Source organism: Lepidochelys kempii, chromosome 8 (genome assembly GCF_965140265.1).
Source record: "Lepidochelys kempii isolate rLepKem1 chromosome 8, rLepKem1.hap2, whole genome shotgun sequence".
In the NCBI taxonomy this organism is placed as follows: Eukaryota; Metazoa; Chordata; order Testudines; family Cheloniidae; genus Lepidochelys; species Lepidochelys kempii.
Window position 1 is genome coordinate 50,296,887 of NC_133263.1, and position 17,651 is coordinate 50,314,537.

General features: G+C 47.4%; 2 protein-coding genes across 3 annotated transcripts in view; both read right to left on the bottom strand.

Moving 5' to 3' along the window:
* TNR (tenascin R) overlaps positions 1-10,134 on the bottom strand; it is a 375,512-nt gene extending 365,378 nt beyond the window's left edge. The window contains exon 1 of the mRNA XM_073356462.1: positions 9,405-10,134. The gene's annotated coding sequence lies outside the window, so the exon portion shown is untranslated. The remainder of the gene's footprint in view (positions 1-9,404) is intronic.
* A 5,926-nt stretch (positions 10,135-16,060) lies between these two features.
* The window catches only part of COP1 (COP1 E3 ubiquitin ligase), a 226,800-nt gene continuing 225,209 nt past the window's right edge, over positions 16,061-17,651 (bottom strand). For both annotated transcript variants that reach the window (XM_073356470.1, XM_073356469.1), the window contains exon 20: positions 16,061-17,242. In XM_073356470.1, the coding sequence (XP_073212571.1) occupies positions 17,225-17,242 (18 nt within the window). In that variant the 3' untranslated portion in view covers positions 16,061-17,224. The remainder of the gene's footprint in view (positions 17,243-17,651) is intronic.

Below are 17,651 nucleotides of genomic sequence, written 5' to 3' on the forward strand. Positions count from 1 at the left end.
CCCGGGAGGCTCACAGGCTAGCTTGGAGACATAGTTCCATGTGGCAAGTCACCATTGGGCCCTCCTGGCCTACAGGGAGGGGCTGCCAGGCAGCAGTTGTCCAAAGAGCCCCTGCCTTCAGCCTGCCCTCTCCCCAGCCTACCCTCTCTTCAGGAGCTGAGGACGGGAGGTCTGCCATCAAGTTCCAACAGGGCTGGGTTTTCCCTTGCTAAACTCCACCCCCCAATCCAGGTCTGACATCTCACAGGTGGGGCCACTTGAGCCCCCAATATCTCATTAGTCCTGTGTTGCCCAGTGCAGGGTTATCACACCATGTAGACAAGCCAATAAGCACCACGCAACATAATTTGGCAGCCTCGGTGTTTGGAGTAGGCCAGGAGAGGAAGGGCAGGGCATTCCAGAGAAAAGATGGATGTACAGCGAAAGAGCTTGGAATAGGGAGATGGACTGATGGAGCCGGGGGGGCTGCAGGGTGGGACTGAGATGCACTGACAAAAGCCCCGAGCCAGTAAAACCAGGGGTGGTCTAGAGAAAGCCTGAAGGGCGCTGGCAGAGGCCCAATGCTTGTAAGAGCAGAGGTTGTAACCTGGGAGCACTAGAAAAATGAGCACCACACACTGGCCAAGTGTCTTTGTCCCCCTCTAGCTGCTGGAGCACATAACGAGGTTTTTGATTCCACTACTGCCTTCAGTTTGACGCACCAGGCCCTCCCTCCAACCAAGCCACAGCAGCTCCTGGCATTAGAGTCTGAGTTCTTTGGTTCAGCCTGGAGTAGTGTTACTCTAGGACATGCCCACTGCCTTCCACAGCTGTATCCCATCAAACCTCCAAGCCCCTATTGGTCTCCTTTACCTACCAACCCCACCCCGAAGCTCTCCCCAGTCTCACAACCCAATGAAAAGTGAGGAGATCAGGATTCTGAAGCCAGGCGAAAAGATGGGGACACTTTTGTGCCAGAAGACTAAAAATTCCAGCTTTGGCTAAACCCTGTGTGAGGCAGCTCAAAACTGGGACAGACCAGAGGTGTTTCAGGTCAAAATGGAGAGTCTTTGGCAGAACCTCCTGGGGGAGCCTGCATAATGCTACCCAGAATCTGCTCTCTTCATCTCATCACCTCTAGCGCTTATTGAATTCGCCCTACTGCCTGCCCACATCTATCTGAAATGAAGCCACCTGCATCAGACCCATAGTAACAGACTGGGCAGCAGGTGTAAGCTGCTTGGCTAATATTCTTTGAGCCTACTCTGCTAAGTCCACCTCCCTGGGCTGAAAAGGGATCATCTCTACAGGCCTGTGAGATGGAAGGAATTGGAAAAGACATGCCAAGGTCATCTAGGGGCAGACAGCGCAGGGAAGCGTGCTATTGCTAACCCCCAAGCATTCGGAAACCATGAGCCATGCTCCCCACACCCACCAAAAAAATAAAATAAAATAAAAAATTCCCAAGGTAGGCTTAAAAATCTTGAGATAACCATTAAATGCTGGGCTTTTTATTCTGCGCCTCTAAGGTTCAATTTTTCCAGCAAGTGGAGCATCTCATGTAATCACACAGCTCCGTGCTCTAGGGCTGTAAGTAAAACACCAACTATCACAAGACTTGGCACCAAGTGTCACAAACATGGAAATAGGATAAGGATTACCTTGCATAATGACTTAGCCACTCCCAGTCTCTATTCAAGCCTAAGTTAATTGTATCCAATTTGCAAATGAATTCCAATTCAGCAGTCTCTCGCTGGAGTCTGGTTTTGAAGTTTTTCTGTTGTAATATCACAACTTTCATGTCTGTAATCGCGTGACCAGAGAGATTGAAGTGTTTTCCGACTGGTTTATGAATGTTATAATTCTTGACATCTGCTTTGTGTCCATTTATTCTTTTTGTAACAGAGAAGCTAAATGAATTTTTTGCATCCGTCTTCACTGCAGAGGATGTGAGGGACATTCCCACACCTGAAACATTCTTTTTAGATGACAAATCTGAGGAACTTCCCCATACTGAGGTGTCAGTAGAGGTGGTTTTGGAACAAATTGATAAATTAAACAATAATAAGTCATCAGGGCCCAATGGTATTCACCCAAGAGTTCTGAAGCTCAAATATGAAATTTCAGAACTACTAACTGTGGGATGTAACCTATCATTTAAATCAGCCTTTGTACCAGATGACTGGAGGGTAGTTATTGTAACACCAATTTTTATAAAAGGCTCCAGAGGCGATCCCAGCAATTACAGGCTGGTCAGCCTAACTTCAGTACCAGACAAATTGGTAAAGAACAAAACCATCAGACACAGATCAACACAATATGCAGGGGAAGAGTCAACATAGGTTTTGTGATGGGAAATCATGTCCCACCCATCTATTAGAATTCTTTCATGGGCTCAATAAGCATGTGGACAAAGTGGATATAGCGAACTTGGACTTTCAGAAACCTTTGACATTGTCCTACATCAAAGGCTCTTAAGCAAAGTTAGCTGTCATGGGATAAGTGGGAAGATCCACTCATGGATCAGTAACTGGTTAAAAGATAGAAAACAAAGGCTAGGAATAAATGGTCAGTTTTCACAATGGAAAGAGGTAAGTAGTGGGATCTCCCAAGGATCTGTACTGGGACCAGTAGTGTTCAACATATTCATAGATGATCTGGAAAAGGGAGTAAAAACAGTGAGGTGGCAAGGTTTGCAAATGATACTAAATTACTCAGCATAGTTAAGTCCAAAGCTGACTTTGGAGAGTTACAAAGGGATCTCACAAAACTGGGTGACAGGGCAACAAAATGGCAGATGAAATTCAATGTCTATAAATGCAAGGTAATGCACACTGGAAAACAATCCCAACCATACATACACAATGATGGGGTCTAAATCAGCTGTTACCACTCGAGAAAGATCATGGAATCATCTGGATTGTTCCCTAAAAACATCAGCTCAATTTGCAGCTGCAGTCAAAAAAAAAAAAGGGCAAACAGTGTTAAGACCCATTAGGAAAGTGATAGATAAGATAGAAACTATCAGAATGCCTGTACATAAGTTCTTGGCATGCCCACACCTTGAATATTGCATGCAGATCTGGTTGCCCCATCTCAAAAAAAAAAAATATTGGAACCAGAAAAGGCACAGAGAAGGGCAACAAAAATGATTAGGGGTTTGGAACAGCTTCCATATGAGGAGATATTAAAAAGACTGGGACTGTTCAGCTTGGAAAAGACGACTAAGGGGGGACATGACAGAGGTCTATAAAATCATGACTGGTGCAGAGAAAGTGACTTGGGAAGTGTTATTTATCCCTTCACATAACACAAGAACCAGGGATCACCCAATGAAATGAAAAGGCAGCAGGTTTTAAACAAACAAAAGGAAGTATTTTTTCACACAATGCCCAGTTAACCTGGGGAACTCATTGCCAGAGGATGTTGTGAAAGCCAAAAATATAACAGGGTTCAAAAAAGAATTAGAGAAGTTCCTGGAAGATAGATCCATCAATGGCTATTAGCCAGCATGGTCAGGGATGCAACCCCATGCTCTGGGTGTCCCTAAACCTACAACTGCCAGAAGCTGGGAGTGTATAACAGGGGAGGGATCACTCAATAAATGCTCTGTTCTGTTTGTTACCTCTGAAGCATCTGGTATTGGCCACTGTGAGAAGACAGGATACTGGACTAGATGGACCATTGGTCTGACCCAGTGTGGCCGTTTTTATTTTCTTAATCTCACGAAAACAGCTGTTCTCGGGGAATTTCTGTCTCTTGGGCTAAAATATGGCAAGAACGGCTCTTCATGGGAGATACCAACTCTACCCAAACCAAAAAAACAGGAGCCTTCTGGCATGGGATCTGACCTGGAACCAAACCACAGCAGCTGGTTCAGACCTAGGAATTCAAAGCTGAGCTGCACCAACCTTGCTCCTCCCCATTCTGGGAGGCTGTCAGGGTTCAGATGGGATGTTTGTATTTTGGCCCAGCTCCAGCTTCGCCTTAGGAAGAAATGATGTCCCTTCAGACAAAAACACTGAGCTAAGCCTCCACAGATCAGGGTTCAATTCCCTTAGGCAAGTCCCTTTGTCCCTCAGGGTCTCGATTTCCCACCTGTACAATGAGGATGGCATACTTCCTTTCCCTACTAGCTTTCTGCCTAGCCATTTTATTGTAAGCTCTTTGGGCAGGGACCAGCTCTCACTCCATGTGCAGCTTCCAGCACAATGCGACCCGAATCTTGGTGCTCTAGGCACTACTGGAATAGAAATAAAACAACAATGCTACCTCATCATTCTCTTGCCTGTGCCTGGCCTTGCAGCCATCCCAAAAATATGACCAATGCGGGTGGAGAGTTTGGGAAGCGGGTGTGGGGAGTGCGGGAGAGGAGAGGCTGTTACTCTTTGCTCTCTGATCTTTATCTGGGCTTGTTCCCATAAGAACGATAATCATAAAAAAATAAATAAACCAGCTCTTACGTGGTACTTTTCCTCAGTAGATCTCAAAGCACTTTACAAAATGTCAGTATCTTTATCCCCATTTTACAGGTGGGGAAACTGAGGCACAGGGCGGGGCAGTGACTTGCCCACAGGTCACCCAGCAGGCCAGTGGCATCCTGAGTCCCAGTCCACTATTCTGTGAACTGCAGAGAGCCCTCTCCTCCCTTCCTCTAGAGCCCCAAGCAATGTTCCCTCTAATTTTTGACAGGCTGTGTGTGCAAAAAAATTTCTTCTGTGCAAATTGTTGTGCATGCAGTGTTTCACCGTGTGCATGGAGTTTAGGATCTGTGTGCACATGCACAGCTTAGAGGGAACAGTGGCCCCAAGGCTTTCCATAGGTGAGCGAGTTGAGGATGGAGCACAGGAGTTGCCATCGGCAGCCCGGAGTTACATTCTCTACGTTGCTCTTGTGCAGCATCTGCTGTGCTAACAGCCAGAGTGCGAGAGCCCAATCAACTACAGCTTCCTCATGAGTGCGCCCACAGCCACCTGTCGCAAGGTTATTATTTTCCTCCTTAAAGACCCACGTTGTTTGTTGGGGATTTTGACACATTGAATTAGACGCTGTAATCAAGATAAAGCAGTTATTTAAAGAAGGCCCCTGTGGACAAATACAGACTCCCACACCTGCACTCACTGGCAGTCTCTCTTCAGCTAGGGGTTCCTGGGAGCTGTCATTTTCCTTTAAAAAAAATACACACCTTTGCTCCAGCTTGTCAGCTGCACCCACCTGCCTCATCCATTTCTAATACATTGTTTCCCAGCGCTGCAGTCTCCAGGGGCCCCTCTGTACACCCCGCACTTGTTCCCCTCTCCAGGAGCTGCCTCTTCTCTTCGGTGGCTTTCCAGGGCGCTCCTGAGACGTGTGACAAAGGGCACAGAGGGAGCGGCAAACCACAGGATTAAGGGATTAAAATCAGAAGCCATGGCTCCATGGCCTAACCCAGCAGCCACGCATCCCAGAATCACATCAAAGGTCCCAAATCGGGGGAGTTTGGCAGGATGCACCTGACCTCTGTGGTTGGATCACGGCACACATGATTCAGGAAAAGCCCACATGAGGATAGCAGGGACCGCAGGGCAGGCATGAGCAACGCATTATAGGCCCAGGATGGGAACAAGCCAGGGGGCTGTGGGTTCATACTGAGGTGCAGTTGAAGCAGTGGGTCTGAGCCTGGCTTGGGGATAGCAGCCAGGGCTGTAGTTCAATGCTGAGCTGCGTATTGACCCACAAGTGCAGTGGCAAACAGCAGCAGGGGGTGCAAACCAGACAGGAAGGGTTTGAACCACTGGGGCCAGGCCGGTGTTAGACGTGCAGAGGGTGCGGGAGGTGCATCAGAAGCTGAGGGATGTGTATGGCAAGGACCCAATGACTGGAACTGGAGGGCGTGAGACCCCCAGTGTCAGCACTGTCTGGAAGCAGCTTGCACAGGGGCCGTCTTGTCTGTGCCTCACTCTGGTCACAGCAGGGCTCAGACTTGTCAGATCACCAGAATTAGTTAGTCCAGATATTTGTGGGTGAACATATCTGCCTGTGAGAGAACAGGGAAAGGGCAGCAGGTGAAAGACCCTCAGGGATGCACTATTTGCTTTAATACATGCATTGAGAACAGCCTGCAATAGGGGCACCAGCTTGGTGCGAGACACTGGGCGACCGCTACACGGCATGCTTCGCCCAGGCTCAGAGTCAGGTTTGAGCCTAAGGCCCCCTTCTGCCCACACACAAATCCGTCGGACTCAGGTTAGCAAGCACTCAGGACCTCGACTGGGGTGGGGGGGGGGGAGGTGCACCTGGGGGGTCCAAGCCTGGTCATTTTGAAGTGTGGAAGAAGCTTGAGCTGCAGACCTGCATCAGAAGGTCTGCGCAGAGCAGTACTGATGCATTTGCATGGCTGAGACACCTGGGTGCAGCGATTGTAAGCCCAGGTTTATAACTCAGCACAGATGCTCAGGCATGGGCTTGGACACACCGAGTAAGACACAGCCCAGGTCATGCTGGAACAGGGTTCCATGGGCTGAGAGGTAGATTAGAGGGTAAGGTTAGGGAAGGGGCAGGGAAAAAAGCTCCTCTGGGCAGGTGGAGAAAGCAGGAGCAGCGCGAGGATCTGCTAACAGATTCGGCTGCAGCACATTCAGTGGTGGTGGAAATCCCAGCGTCCCAGGCTGAAGGGTTAAAACAGGGCTAGGCCAACGCTGCTGGGCAACTAGGCCCCTCCTCAGCCATGCTGAGCCTGTTTAAGATCTGAAGGGAGCTAGCAGAACCAGAGAAAGCAGGTTTCAGTCAGACTCAGCAAATATCCGCTGGTCTTGCTACTGGGGGGCTGTTGCGCTGGGACAATGGGAAGCCCCTGGGGGAGCACACCTCTGCTGAGAGAACACATCCAAAACAGGAATCTCAGAAGGGGGTTAGGGCTGCTGCTTTTGCAGTGGCAGAGTGCCAGGAGCAGTTAACCAGCCAGGCTCTCCCACAGCCCTGCAAAGGAGCCACAGCTATAAAGGGCAAGCATCTTCCCCGATGGGGACTGTAGGAGTGGGTAGCTCTTATTAACCCCTGCAGGGCAAAAGGTTATTTACAAGACCAGCTCTCTTCTCCCGACCCAACCTGCAGCGCTCAAGGACCAGCGCGGGGAGGAAGGGTTTGAGTCATGATGCTGGCTGGAAGAATCCCAGCACTGCATTAAAGCCTTAAAGCACACCACTGTGCTGTGAGACTCCAGGGAATGGGACAATTAGCATCCCTGGGTCTTTTCCTATGCAAAGCACTTTGGAATGGAGCCTCTTTCCCCAAGGTCACTAAGGGCATGTCTCCACTGCCCTTTCTGAATCACCGGAGGACATCCCTGCAACAAGCCACTTTGGCACCAGCACAAGAAAAGGGGCCTCCCCAGGTGGTACCAAGAGGCCCTGGAAGCTGTAGCACAGCAGGAACCAGAGGACTTGAAGAAGCAGAGCTCCAGGCTTGGCCTTACAGGGAAGAAGAGGTGGGAACCTCTTAAGGATCAAAAGAGGCTGTTCTCCAGGATTTGGGGTGCGAGTGTGTGCGGGAGACGGACCGATACAGGACTTTGCACTGATTCCAGGTGGAGAAGCAGGCGGGACTGCGGCACTTCCAGGCTGATCAGGGCCCTGGCATGGCACTGCTTTGTCCCATGAGAGCCCTAGAAAGCTGGCCCAAGCTGCAAACTCATTACCACTCCCCATTCAGGAGAGGTGAGGGCAGTGGTGCAAGTAGGGCAGTACGGTCAGGTACACCATATCAGTTGGATATTTATAGCTGGTACAGCGAACCAGAAAGACCCAGGAGGAACCTACCCCCAGCCCCGCGGTTCAGGGCTCTCCTGGGAACCGCAAAAGGAGAGGAATGTGGGGCCAGCTGGCAGCCCCACATCAGCAGTTCCTCCAGCGCAGCTGTACCACCCCCAGCCCTTCCATGTAGTTGAGTCTCCTGAGTCCTCCTGCCTGGTGTCTGTACAGCAGAAGTCTCTGGTGCAGCGGGAGGACAGAGCCCTCCCCACCAATGTAGGATGGATCATGGGGAAGGGACGGGGAGAGTATGGGGCCCCAGTCTGGGCAGTCATGTGCCCTCCCCTTTGTGTCCCTCCCATGAGTGCAGCGTACCAGCAAGAAATTATTTCTACTTGCACCACTGGGCAAGCGCGAGATGGTTCCTAGCCCACTCCTTTCCAGACCTGCCCGTCTGTCAAGGCTGTAGGAGAGGATTAGTATCCTGCAGTCAGCAAAGGCAGCAGTGGTACAGCAGGGCGGGGGACAGAACGGGAAGGCTGGCCACAGTGGGGCTGGCAGATCCAGACTGAAAAGTGTAACCACTGAACCTTTAAGGCAGGAATGCCCAGATTCAGGAGGGGTTACTACAGCCAGAGTCGTCTGGGGGGCACAATGGACAAACGAAGCATAGAGACTGAACTCTTAGGAAAGAGGGGTGTGCACCTGCAACCCCTTCGGCCCATCTCCTTCTCCAATTCGCCTCTGTCCACATTGCCACTAAACCTGGAGCAGCCTCCCATGAGGACTGGTGCTGATCCCCACACTTTTCAGGGTTGCGCCCCTCTTTACCCGTTTGCACCCCCCTTCCCCCACTGGAGCTGGGGCTGGAGACAGGCCCACGGCTCCTGGGGCAGGGACAGGGGTAAGGGGGCTGAGGTTGGTGCTGCAGCTGGAGGTGGGTCTGGGGCCAGAGGCGCAGCCAGGGGGCGAGGCTGGAACTGTAGCGGGGGCCAGCAGCTGGGCCTGGGTGTGGAGCTGGGGGCAGTGCTTCCTCCTCCCCCCATGGGGGTTGGCCTGGGTCCACTGCACCCCTCCCAAACGTTCCTCTAAGTCTCCTTAGGGTCATGCGCCCCACAGTTTGGGGACCGCTGGGCTAGACTGCATGGGGCTGGTGGGAAACCCAGCAGAGGGCTGCAAAGCAAGCAGAGTTCTTTGAACAGGGTGTGAGCCCCAACACCGAGACGACATGGCAACTTATCCCTGAGGATGCTAAAGTCAGCTCAGCCTGGGTCTCTCACAGCCTAGCGCCCTCTGACATGCTGCTGTTGCCCACAAGCCAGGGACGGGCAGACCATTTTTAAACACACAAAAGTGGCTGTTCTACTAAAGGAAAGTTTTCTAGGGACTATTTTCATTGGTCAGAATGGTTCTGTTTTCAAGACTCAAAACCTTCCCAGCTCCTTCCCCATTTCCCCCTTTAACAGTGGCACAATGGAAAAAGCGTGGAAATTTCACAGGAAATTTCTAACACGTAAAAAAATAATTTTTTCCTCAGAAAATACTCACTTTTCATACAGCTCTAGGCGCAGGCCAGTGCCCGCTCGGTCATGTTGGTTTAAGCCGCTCTCCTGCTTGAAGCCCAATTACCTGGCTCACCTGGACTTAGGTAAATCTAGTAAATGTTTGTTATGCTGGTTAGCTCCTGCTTAGACTAACCTTAATCCTTTATTTAGCCAAAGGGCAGCTCCTATGATGACTGCTGCAGTGCATTGTGGGAAGATTCTCTTCCTTCTCTGCTTTGTCCTAGGTGCTCAAGTTCTCAGAGGAGATTCCTCTTTGTTCTTATTGTCACCTTGTTTGGAGGAGAAATGCCTTATTTGAAACCAGGAAGGCTACTTTTGTGAGGCAGACAGTGACGCATCCATCTCCTCCAGCTGACAGCAAGCTCTGTTGGATTGCAGAAGAGTCTTCCACAGAGGAGCGGTGAGAGTCCTAACGCCTGAGAGAACTAGAGAAAAAAAACAATCCTTCCTTGGCACTCTGTGGATATAGCATGTGACTGAGTCAGTTTATCTCTTCTATGAACCCCTTCAGATCTGGGCAGGGCAGCTCAAAGTGCACAACACAAGGATCTACAAAGCTCCGTGTCAGAGACCTAGGCAGCCACAGCACTGCAACGCCGTAACCAGGGTTTGGAGTCTCATGGCTGAATTGCATGGATTTGAAATCTCACCAGGCTAAGGAGTCATTAAGGGTACGTCTGCACTGCAATTAGACGCCCACAACTGGCTTCATTATACTCCCCAAGGCCCAATGCATTGAACTGTTAATGTAGGGAGAGCTGATAGACCTTTCATCAGAATCAGATTTAACTCTGCTTCCCAACCCCACCCAGCAGCGCGAGTCATTCCTACACTGGGCAGAGAGCTGGCACTAGAGACCCCGTGGCAATAACCAGGGTTCTATACAGTTGTCACTAGTATGGTTCTGCTTCCAGCATGAACAAGGCCTTCGGAAGGGACACTGGGAGTTATATCAGAGAAGTTAAACATGGTGAAGAAAAGACACATCCAACAGTTGAGCCTTTACTGCATCCATTGCGTACTAAGGGCACAGCCTCTCTGCTTGCATTGCTTTGGAATCCATCAGTCTCATTCATTCTGAGCTATCGAGTATGTCCTCTATGACCAGAGGTAACAGAGGAGTGATAATTCAGTGGTGGAAACAGGCAGACTAGTTGCCAAAAGAGCTGTGAAAGGAAAAAGCAGGAGCTGCTACTTGCCCTGCTGGGACACTCCAGGCAATGCTACTCGTTACCAGAGGACTAGGCCCCCCATCTATCTCTGGCTCTGATCTGGGCTACAGCAGTATTCACTGTCACAGTCATAGTCTGATTTGTTCCCAGCCACATGGAGAACAACAACACTATTACAATACAGGTAGGGAACTACTATGTTTAAAGCATGTTACTAATACATGGTAAAGTGCACAGTGTTAGATCGAGTCCCAGTCATGCTGGTTTCTTCAAGTACAACCCAATGTACAGGGACAGCAGGAGTTAAACTACCTCCTTTCTGGGAGAATCGCCCACGGAAGGCAGGCGACCAACCCTCCTTTGGGGTGAATCCGCTCCAGGAAGCGGCCTGGCATAAGGGAAGCATAATGTTCACCTCCCTAGGCCAGCCATAGCAAATGTGGTTTAATGTAATTTCTAAATCCAGCATTACCATGGAACAGATAGATTATTTAAAGCATCCCTCAGAAGGAACATGGACCATTAAATCATTCAGACAGGAAAGTATGTTAGGTTTGTAGGAAAGAGTCCCAAAAGCAAAATGGGAACCCTTAACATTTGCACAAAACTGCCTTCATTCTGTCTCCATCAACACTTGGATTGCTTTCCTTCCAACGCTCAAGTAGTCTGGCCTTCTCCCGGGCTAGGATGGAGAGCAGTGGAGAAGACAAGCAATGCATGGAGATGTAATGCAGCGGAGGTTTGTACAAGCAAGCGGGCACTTGCTAGCTCGCACTGTTGCGTTAATATTAGCAGTCACATGCTATTATTCCCACATTCTAAGGATGGCCTTTATATTTTTATAAAATCTCTAAATTATTTTCCTTTTGAGGACTGACGTGACAGCCCTTTTCCTGCCATCACATACTAGCAGATTAATTCAGCCTCTCTTTAAAAAGTTGAAATGTGAGGTTGGAGGGTGCAGAAGAACACAAAGGATCCCAGAGAGGATCCAAGAAAGAGCAATGGGTTAGAGACGCTAACAGCATGTCCCATATTCCACTGAAGTTACCCAGTTTTAAGTGCTGGAATCAAATTCAAGCCCGTCTTTGAGAAATCAAACTACTGGAGCACCACAAATGGTTAATCACCTCCCTAAAAGAGGCTGCAGGGCAGGAACAATTGTGAGCCTTTTAAAAGGGGGATTAAAGAAAACCATGCTCATCAGAACCTTTGGTTTGAATCGGAGAGTCTAAATTCTCCATCCTCACAAACCTGGGAAGAAAAAAAAAATATACAAACCCTGACATTCTACTTGTCTCCGAAAATTGTCATAACAGTAATTAGAAGATTCTGGGCTTGTGGCTACCAGAAGAGAAGCACGATCTTGGGGACTAACAGTCACAAAACATCTTGTGTCCCTCAGTGCTCCAGGGAGGAAATTGATTGTCTATGATCTTGATAAACTATTTCCTGTCATACTTCCACTGATCAGACTATGGGAAGAGAGGAGGTGGTGGCTGCCCCTGGCATGGCTGAGTTTCTAAACAACTAGCTACTAAAGTAGTTCTTGCCCAATAGAGGGTGTTAAAACAGAAACTACATGCAGGAGGAAGAGCTGCCAGGTAAAGCAGATCAGTCGCTATGCTGCGTGCGTACATGGACATCAGACGCTACATGGGTGGCAATGGTCTGATGAGTGGAATTCATGAAATAAAATATTCCATGGTCTGATGATGATTTTGGAAAAGCTTGAATGTAATTGGCCTTCAGCCTATACCCCTTCCCTCGACACCTTTTAAAGTCTCCCCAAGTTTTTCCCTTGAACGACTGTTACATTGGAAATTCACGTCCTGGGGAGGCTGGGAGAATGATTGTGGTGAACTAGAGATATAGCAACATCACAAGAGCTAACCAAGTGAAAGCTGAACAATAAAGCAGGGGAAGGGATGTTTAATCTGTTTAAAACTCTTGGTTTTGGCCTAACGTATTTCACTCCAATGCTTAATTAACATGTTGAACAAAGGCTTTGTTGTCGATTCAACACCTTCACCCCTTCAACTAAGGTGTTAAGGACTCATCATAAGTGTCCTTATACCTCAGAACAGGTCTTCAGCAAAGCCAAGGGAGAGAAGACCATATTGCTGATAGGGCTAAGGTAAAATCAAACTGGAAAATAAAAATGTAAAAAATAAAGGAAATAAAGGATTCAATGTACTGTACAAAACATTCAGAGAGATCCAAACAGTCATCCCTCATATTTCTGTAATAATGTTCCACCCTGAAGGATAACAAAGCGCTTCTAGACTATTACAGGAATCGTTTACTCCCCCTGAAACAGTCAGTGTTGGAGTGGAACACACCTGCCACTCTGTTCCAGCAACACCAAACCAGCCGTTAAGCAAAAAGTTCTTCACTTGAAACTGCAGGGGGAATTTAGGTAGGCAGAACGTAATTGCCCAAGTTGGCAATCAGCCAGGACATCAGCATTAATACCTCTATGTGCATGTGTAGGTACTCACAGTGCTCAATAGAAACGGTCAAAACAACAAAATCATTTCTCAAGCCACACATCAGAGTGCATTGAATACATTGCCCTCCGGCCATTGGAGGTCCTGGTGGGCATTTGCTAGTGCGGTGAAAGGAAATGAGGCTGCAGGGGAGGAGGAAGAGAAGAGCACTTGTATGCACAGAAATGTGATGAAGAGTAAGAAAATTTCCTTTCCAATAATCCGCTGCAGTCTTTATGGATCTTCCATAGTTCAATAAAATTATTCTAAACAAACTTGAATCTTGCACTTTGTGGCAAAACGCCAGCATTAACATCTGGTCCACGCTCATGGTTTAAGAGCCTTGTCATATCATCACTAATTGACGTTTCCCCTTGACCATCACCTCACATTCCCTCTAGCAACGATCTTCTTTCAGTTCAGAAGCATCCTTCTTCTGACTAGTAAATGAATGTTCAAATATTTCATAAAAGAAGCTGGCTTGCTGCACAGGATTTTGAAGTTTTTGCTTGTTATGAGAGAGAATTTACTAACACACCATCTATGGGGATGCACGTTCGTTTAGTCAAAGTAATTCAGCGGGCTGCCCAAAACTACTGCTTTTTCAAAAAAGGGGACTACAAAGCAAACAGATTTCCAGGTGTAACAGTAATTCTCTAGATTGCATTCACAGCATTTCACTGGAGTTTGGTAGCCTTTTGCATTTGAACTTTTCAACACTTTATGATGCGGCAGTCCACAGCCTAGTTTGGAATGTCTGTGGGTAAACGTATACACCATTGTTATCAATATGCTGGAAGATATTTGTGTGTACATATACACACAAAGTACATCCTCTGTACACACTAGTGATACATGTATACATAGCGTATCTGTTTGCTAGAACAGACAGCCTTCAGGCATTTCTGTCTCCATGCCATAACTTCCTAACAGGATTTCATGACACACTGGTTATGTGCCCGAGCCCTGTCTATACTAGCAGTTACACACTGCTAGACAAAGTTATCAGAGGGTGTGCCTGCACTAGATAATGCACATACTGCGGCTAACACGCATGTTGTGTGGAGGCTGTCCCAGCATCTCAGGTGTGCCTAAACATTTAGGGATTCAATCCTGACAGGGATAATCTCTTTTCTGTATCTGTACAGCACCATGCACAAGGGTCCCAACTGGGACACTTGGTGCTACCATGATATAAACATTTACCTCTACTACCTGGCCTCATAACACCAAGCTAGGCTACAGATCTCAGAGAAGGAAGGGGCTTTAGAAACATTGCAATACCACAGATAAAAAAGAACTTTAGCCAAATGCTGCTAACACCGCTTATGGTAAATAATTATATGACATATACATAGGTTTACCTGGAGGAAAGAAAATTAAGGGGATTAAAGCAGAGAACATCTTCCAAAAGCAAAAGCATCACTCCATTCATGAATTGCTGTGCTTCTAATTAGAGTCAGACACTGAATTTGCATTTATTTTGATTGAAATAGAATATAAACTTAATAACAAGGAACTTAAAGTTAAACTGTTTTCCATTTAATTTGCAAAGTAGCCTTAGAGCATACATGGTATGTATTTTGCTTCTCATTTTAAGATCTCAGCCTCACCAGACCAATTTTCAATTAAAAAACCCAACAACAGATTTTCAATTTGTGTGTGGGAGGGGAAAGGGAAGTGTAACGTCACCTATGGAGAATGGCTGTTTGGGCATAGAGCTGGGTGAAGTACAATCAAGTTTTGGTCTATGCTGATCCTTTGTCATCTGATGTCCAAAAGCAGGGAAGGGTTTTTACTTTTTCAAAACATTGTTATGCCCTGCTGATGGCAACCTCTTTAAGAAGCCTATAAGAGCAAAGGCTACCACACCAACCACCAAATCAGACATCAAGGAGACCCTCTTGCTAAATATAAGGCAGGGCAGCTGACAATTATGCAAAGCCACCTGGGATAAGATATTGAATTGGAGAATTCAATGAAAAAATGTGTCCCTGACAGAGCTGAGTCTGGGAGAAACATCTGGAAGCACTCACTCATCCTCAAAATAATATATATATTTAAAAGCAGCGAAATGAAAATCAAGAGCTGCTGCTTTGCTGGGCATTTCATGCACGCCAAACCTGTGACAGAGGAAACGACCATAGCCGGGGTGCCATTTGAACTTCCTTCTGCCATGCCGATTCCCATGGCTCATATGGCTGAGACCTGAAGATGGCACCTTAGAGTGGGGCAGTTGCTGTCATGCTTCCTTTTGCTTCTGATTGGTCCTTCCCCTGCTGAACATTCCCCATCCCCCACTGCTCATCCACCCACACGCACACCTGAAGCCAGGGAAGAAAACAAAGCACTTGAGAAACCACATCCAAATTGCATTTTGAGTTGAGGACCCTCATCTCCTCCTTGCCAGATGCAATCCTAAGGATGACTATAGTAATTTTGTTCATCTACATCATCTTCCCAGTTGGGATTTTCAAAGCACTTTATAAGCAAATTAGCACTAATAAACTTCATGATTCCTGTCAGTTACGGCTACCACGTCTCACCCTCACCAATGGATAACCTCAGCATGCGGAGAAGTTAAGTGACTCACCAAATGTCTCTCAGGACATCTATGGCAGTCAGCATTAGACTCCACAATGCTCAACTCCCACTCCTTTGCTTTGCCCACCTTTATTCTCTCTCTTTCCTCTGTCCCTAGGTCAGGGGTCACAAGGATCTCACACCTCATCCTTCTAGGAAGCTCCAACCAAGCCATTAATCTTTGGATGAGCTAGGATGTCTTTCACAGACGGGCAACACTAGTTCCCAAATGGGATGGGAAAGAATGCAAGACTCTCCCTTCTACCAAGTGAAGCCCAGCACCCATGTGGTACTCCCAGACTGAAAGGAGAAGTTGAATGTGGGACCACAGTGAATTCAAGTGAGATGTTTGTAAATAAAATATTTCCATTCGGCATCACTATGCACACAGCAAGTCTTCAGGCAGATAAGAGTGGAAACAGATAAAACGGTATACCTTCTAATTCAACTTTAAACTTACACTGGGGTAGTGTTACTAACAGCTCTGTATTATTGTCATGCATGAAAATGTGTTTTATCTTCTTGACCCCTCACAAAGTAACAACTTAACACTCAGCACGATGGTTTATTCCCCCTCTCCATATGTACAATTAAGTGTAAGCCTGGTTATTAAAAATAAAGCTCCTGTGTCGCGGCTTTGAAACACACTACAATCAATTAAATTCCCCCCTCATTACAACATTCAGAATGCTTGGTTTCCCCACATGATATGAACTGGGGACAAACAACAGGCCACGTGGCAGATTGGATATGACAGCAGAGCTCTGGTAACAGGATCTGGAGCCTTTCACCTCTATTTGAATGATTCAAATCCAGCCCCACTCAGCAGTGCAGGAAGTTGTTAGCTGATGGCAGTCTGGTGGCCTATGAGAAATAGTTTGGTGGAGTCAGTCCAGTTCACAGTCAAGAGATGTCCACGTCACAGTTGGTACCCTTGTTTTGTTGGCAGGCTGCAGAGGCGCCAAGGATTTTGTGGGCACGGAGACAGAACGACCCCATCCTTACAAGCAGTCCCTCCAGGTCAAGGTTGAGGCATATTGGAAGGGGCAGGGGGAAGCTGCCACTTTCCTATTGATATCTGGAGGACTTCAGTCTCCAGAACTGTCAACCTGGCAATTTTCATGAACACTGAATGCATCTAAAAAACCAACACACAACTAAACCACATACATCTTACGCTCTAAAAGCAAACTGCTTCGATGTCCCGGTAAGGCTCAGAGATTTTTTTTTCCCCTGTGGGGATGAAAGAAAACCCCAGGTAAGGTAACCCAGAAGTGTGAGATTCCATAGTACAGCCCTTTTGTGGTCCTGTTAGCTCCCTTCCCAAGTAAATCTGTTCCCATATGCAACAAGAGAGAATCTTCCAGCTTCACCTTGTGGCTCAATAATCTTTATTATTCCTTTTTGTTATTTGTTTTTATTTAAAAGAATTTGTTTCCCTATCATAAAAATTAGACAACCATACAAGCAGCAGCAAAGTCTGTGGAGTTAACCTTGATGGCAGACAGTTCACTGGTGTTCCCAGTGTTTCAAAAGGTCCTATAGGGTCCGTAAATGGAAAAAAACAACAACAAAAAAAACCAACCAAACATGACGACTGTGGAGAGGAATATCAAGGTGGTTCTGGTTTCTTGCCCCACTGAGGATCCCAAATGAAAGCTGTAGCATGTCGGCAGGACCAAGTACCTCACGCCTTGAGAGAAAACACTTCATACCAGCTCCAGTACCTGGTGAAAAAATGGGAGCAAACAAGCAATTAGAACAGAGATTTACTGTGTTCATTATCTCCTACATCACTCTGCCTCCCTTCCTTTTGTTCTCCAGCATAGAGTAGTGTCACTGAAGGGCCTTGGGTCCTGGCAAGCAACACTTGCATGCCTTTTGTTTTTTAAAATGGCATACATTATGTTCTGATATATCACGACATGATGCAAGACTGTCCAATCACCTCTCATCTTCTTTGCTCCAAATGAGCACTTTCAATCTAGTGACTTTCTGGTGCACTGATGGAGACAGCAGACCCTTCTGTTCAGACATGCAAGAACTAACTCTTCCAAGCTCTGCCAGCACCATGATCTGGGGCCCTGGAAGGCAGAACTTCCCACAACAGCATACAGTTTGCACATTGTGCAAAGC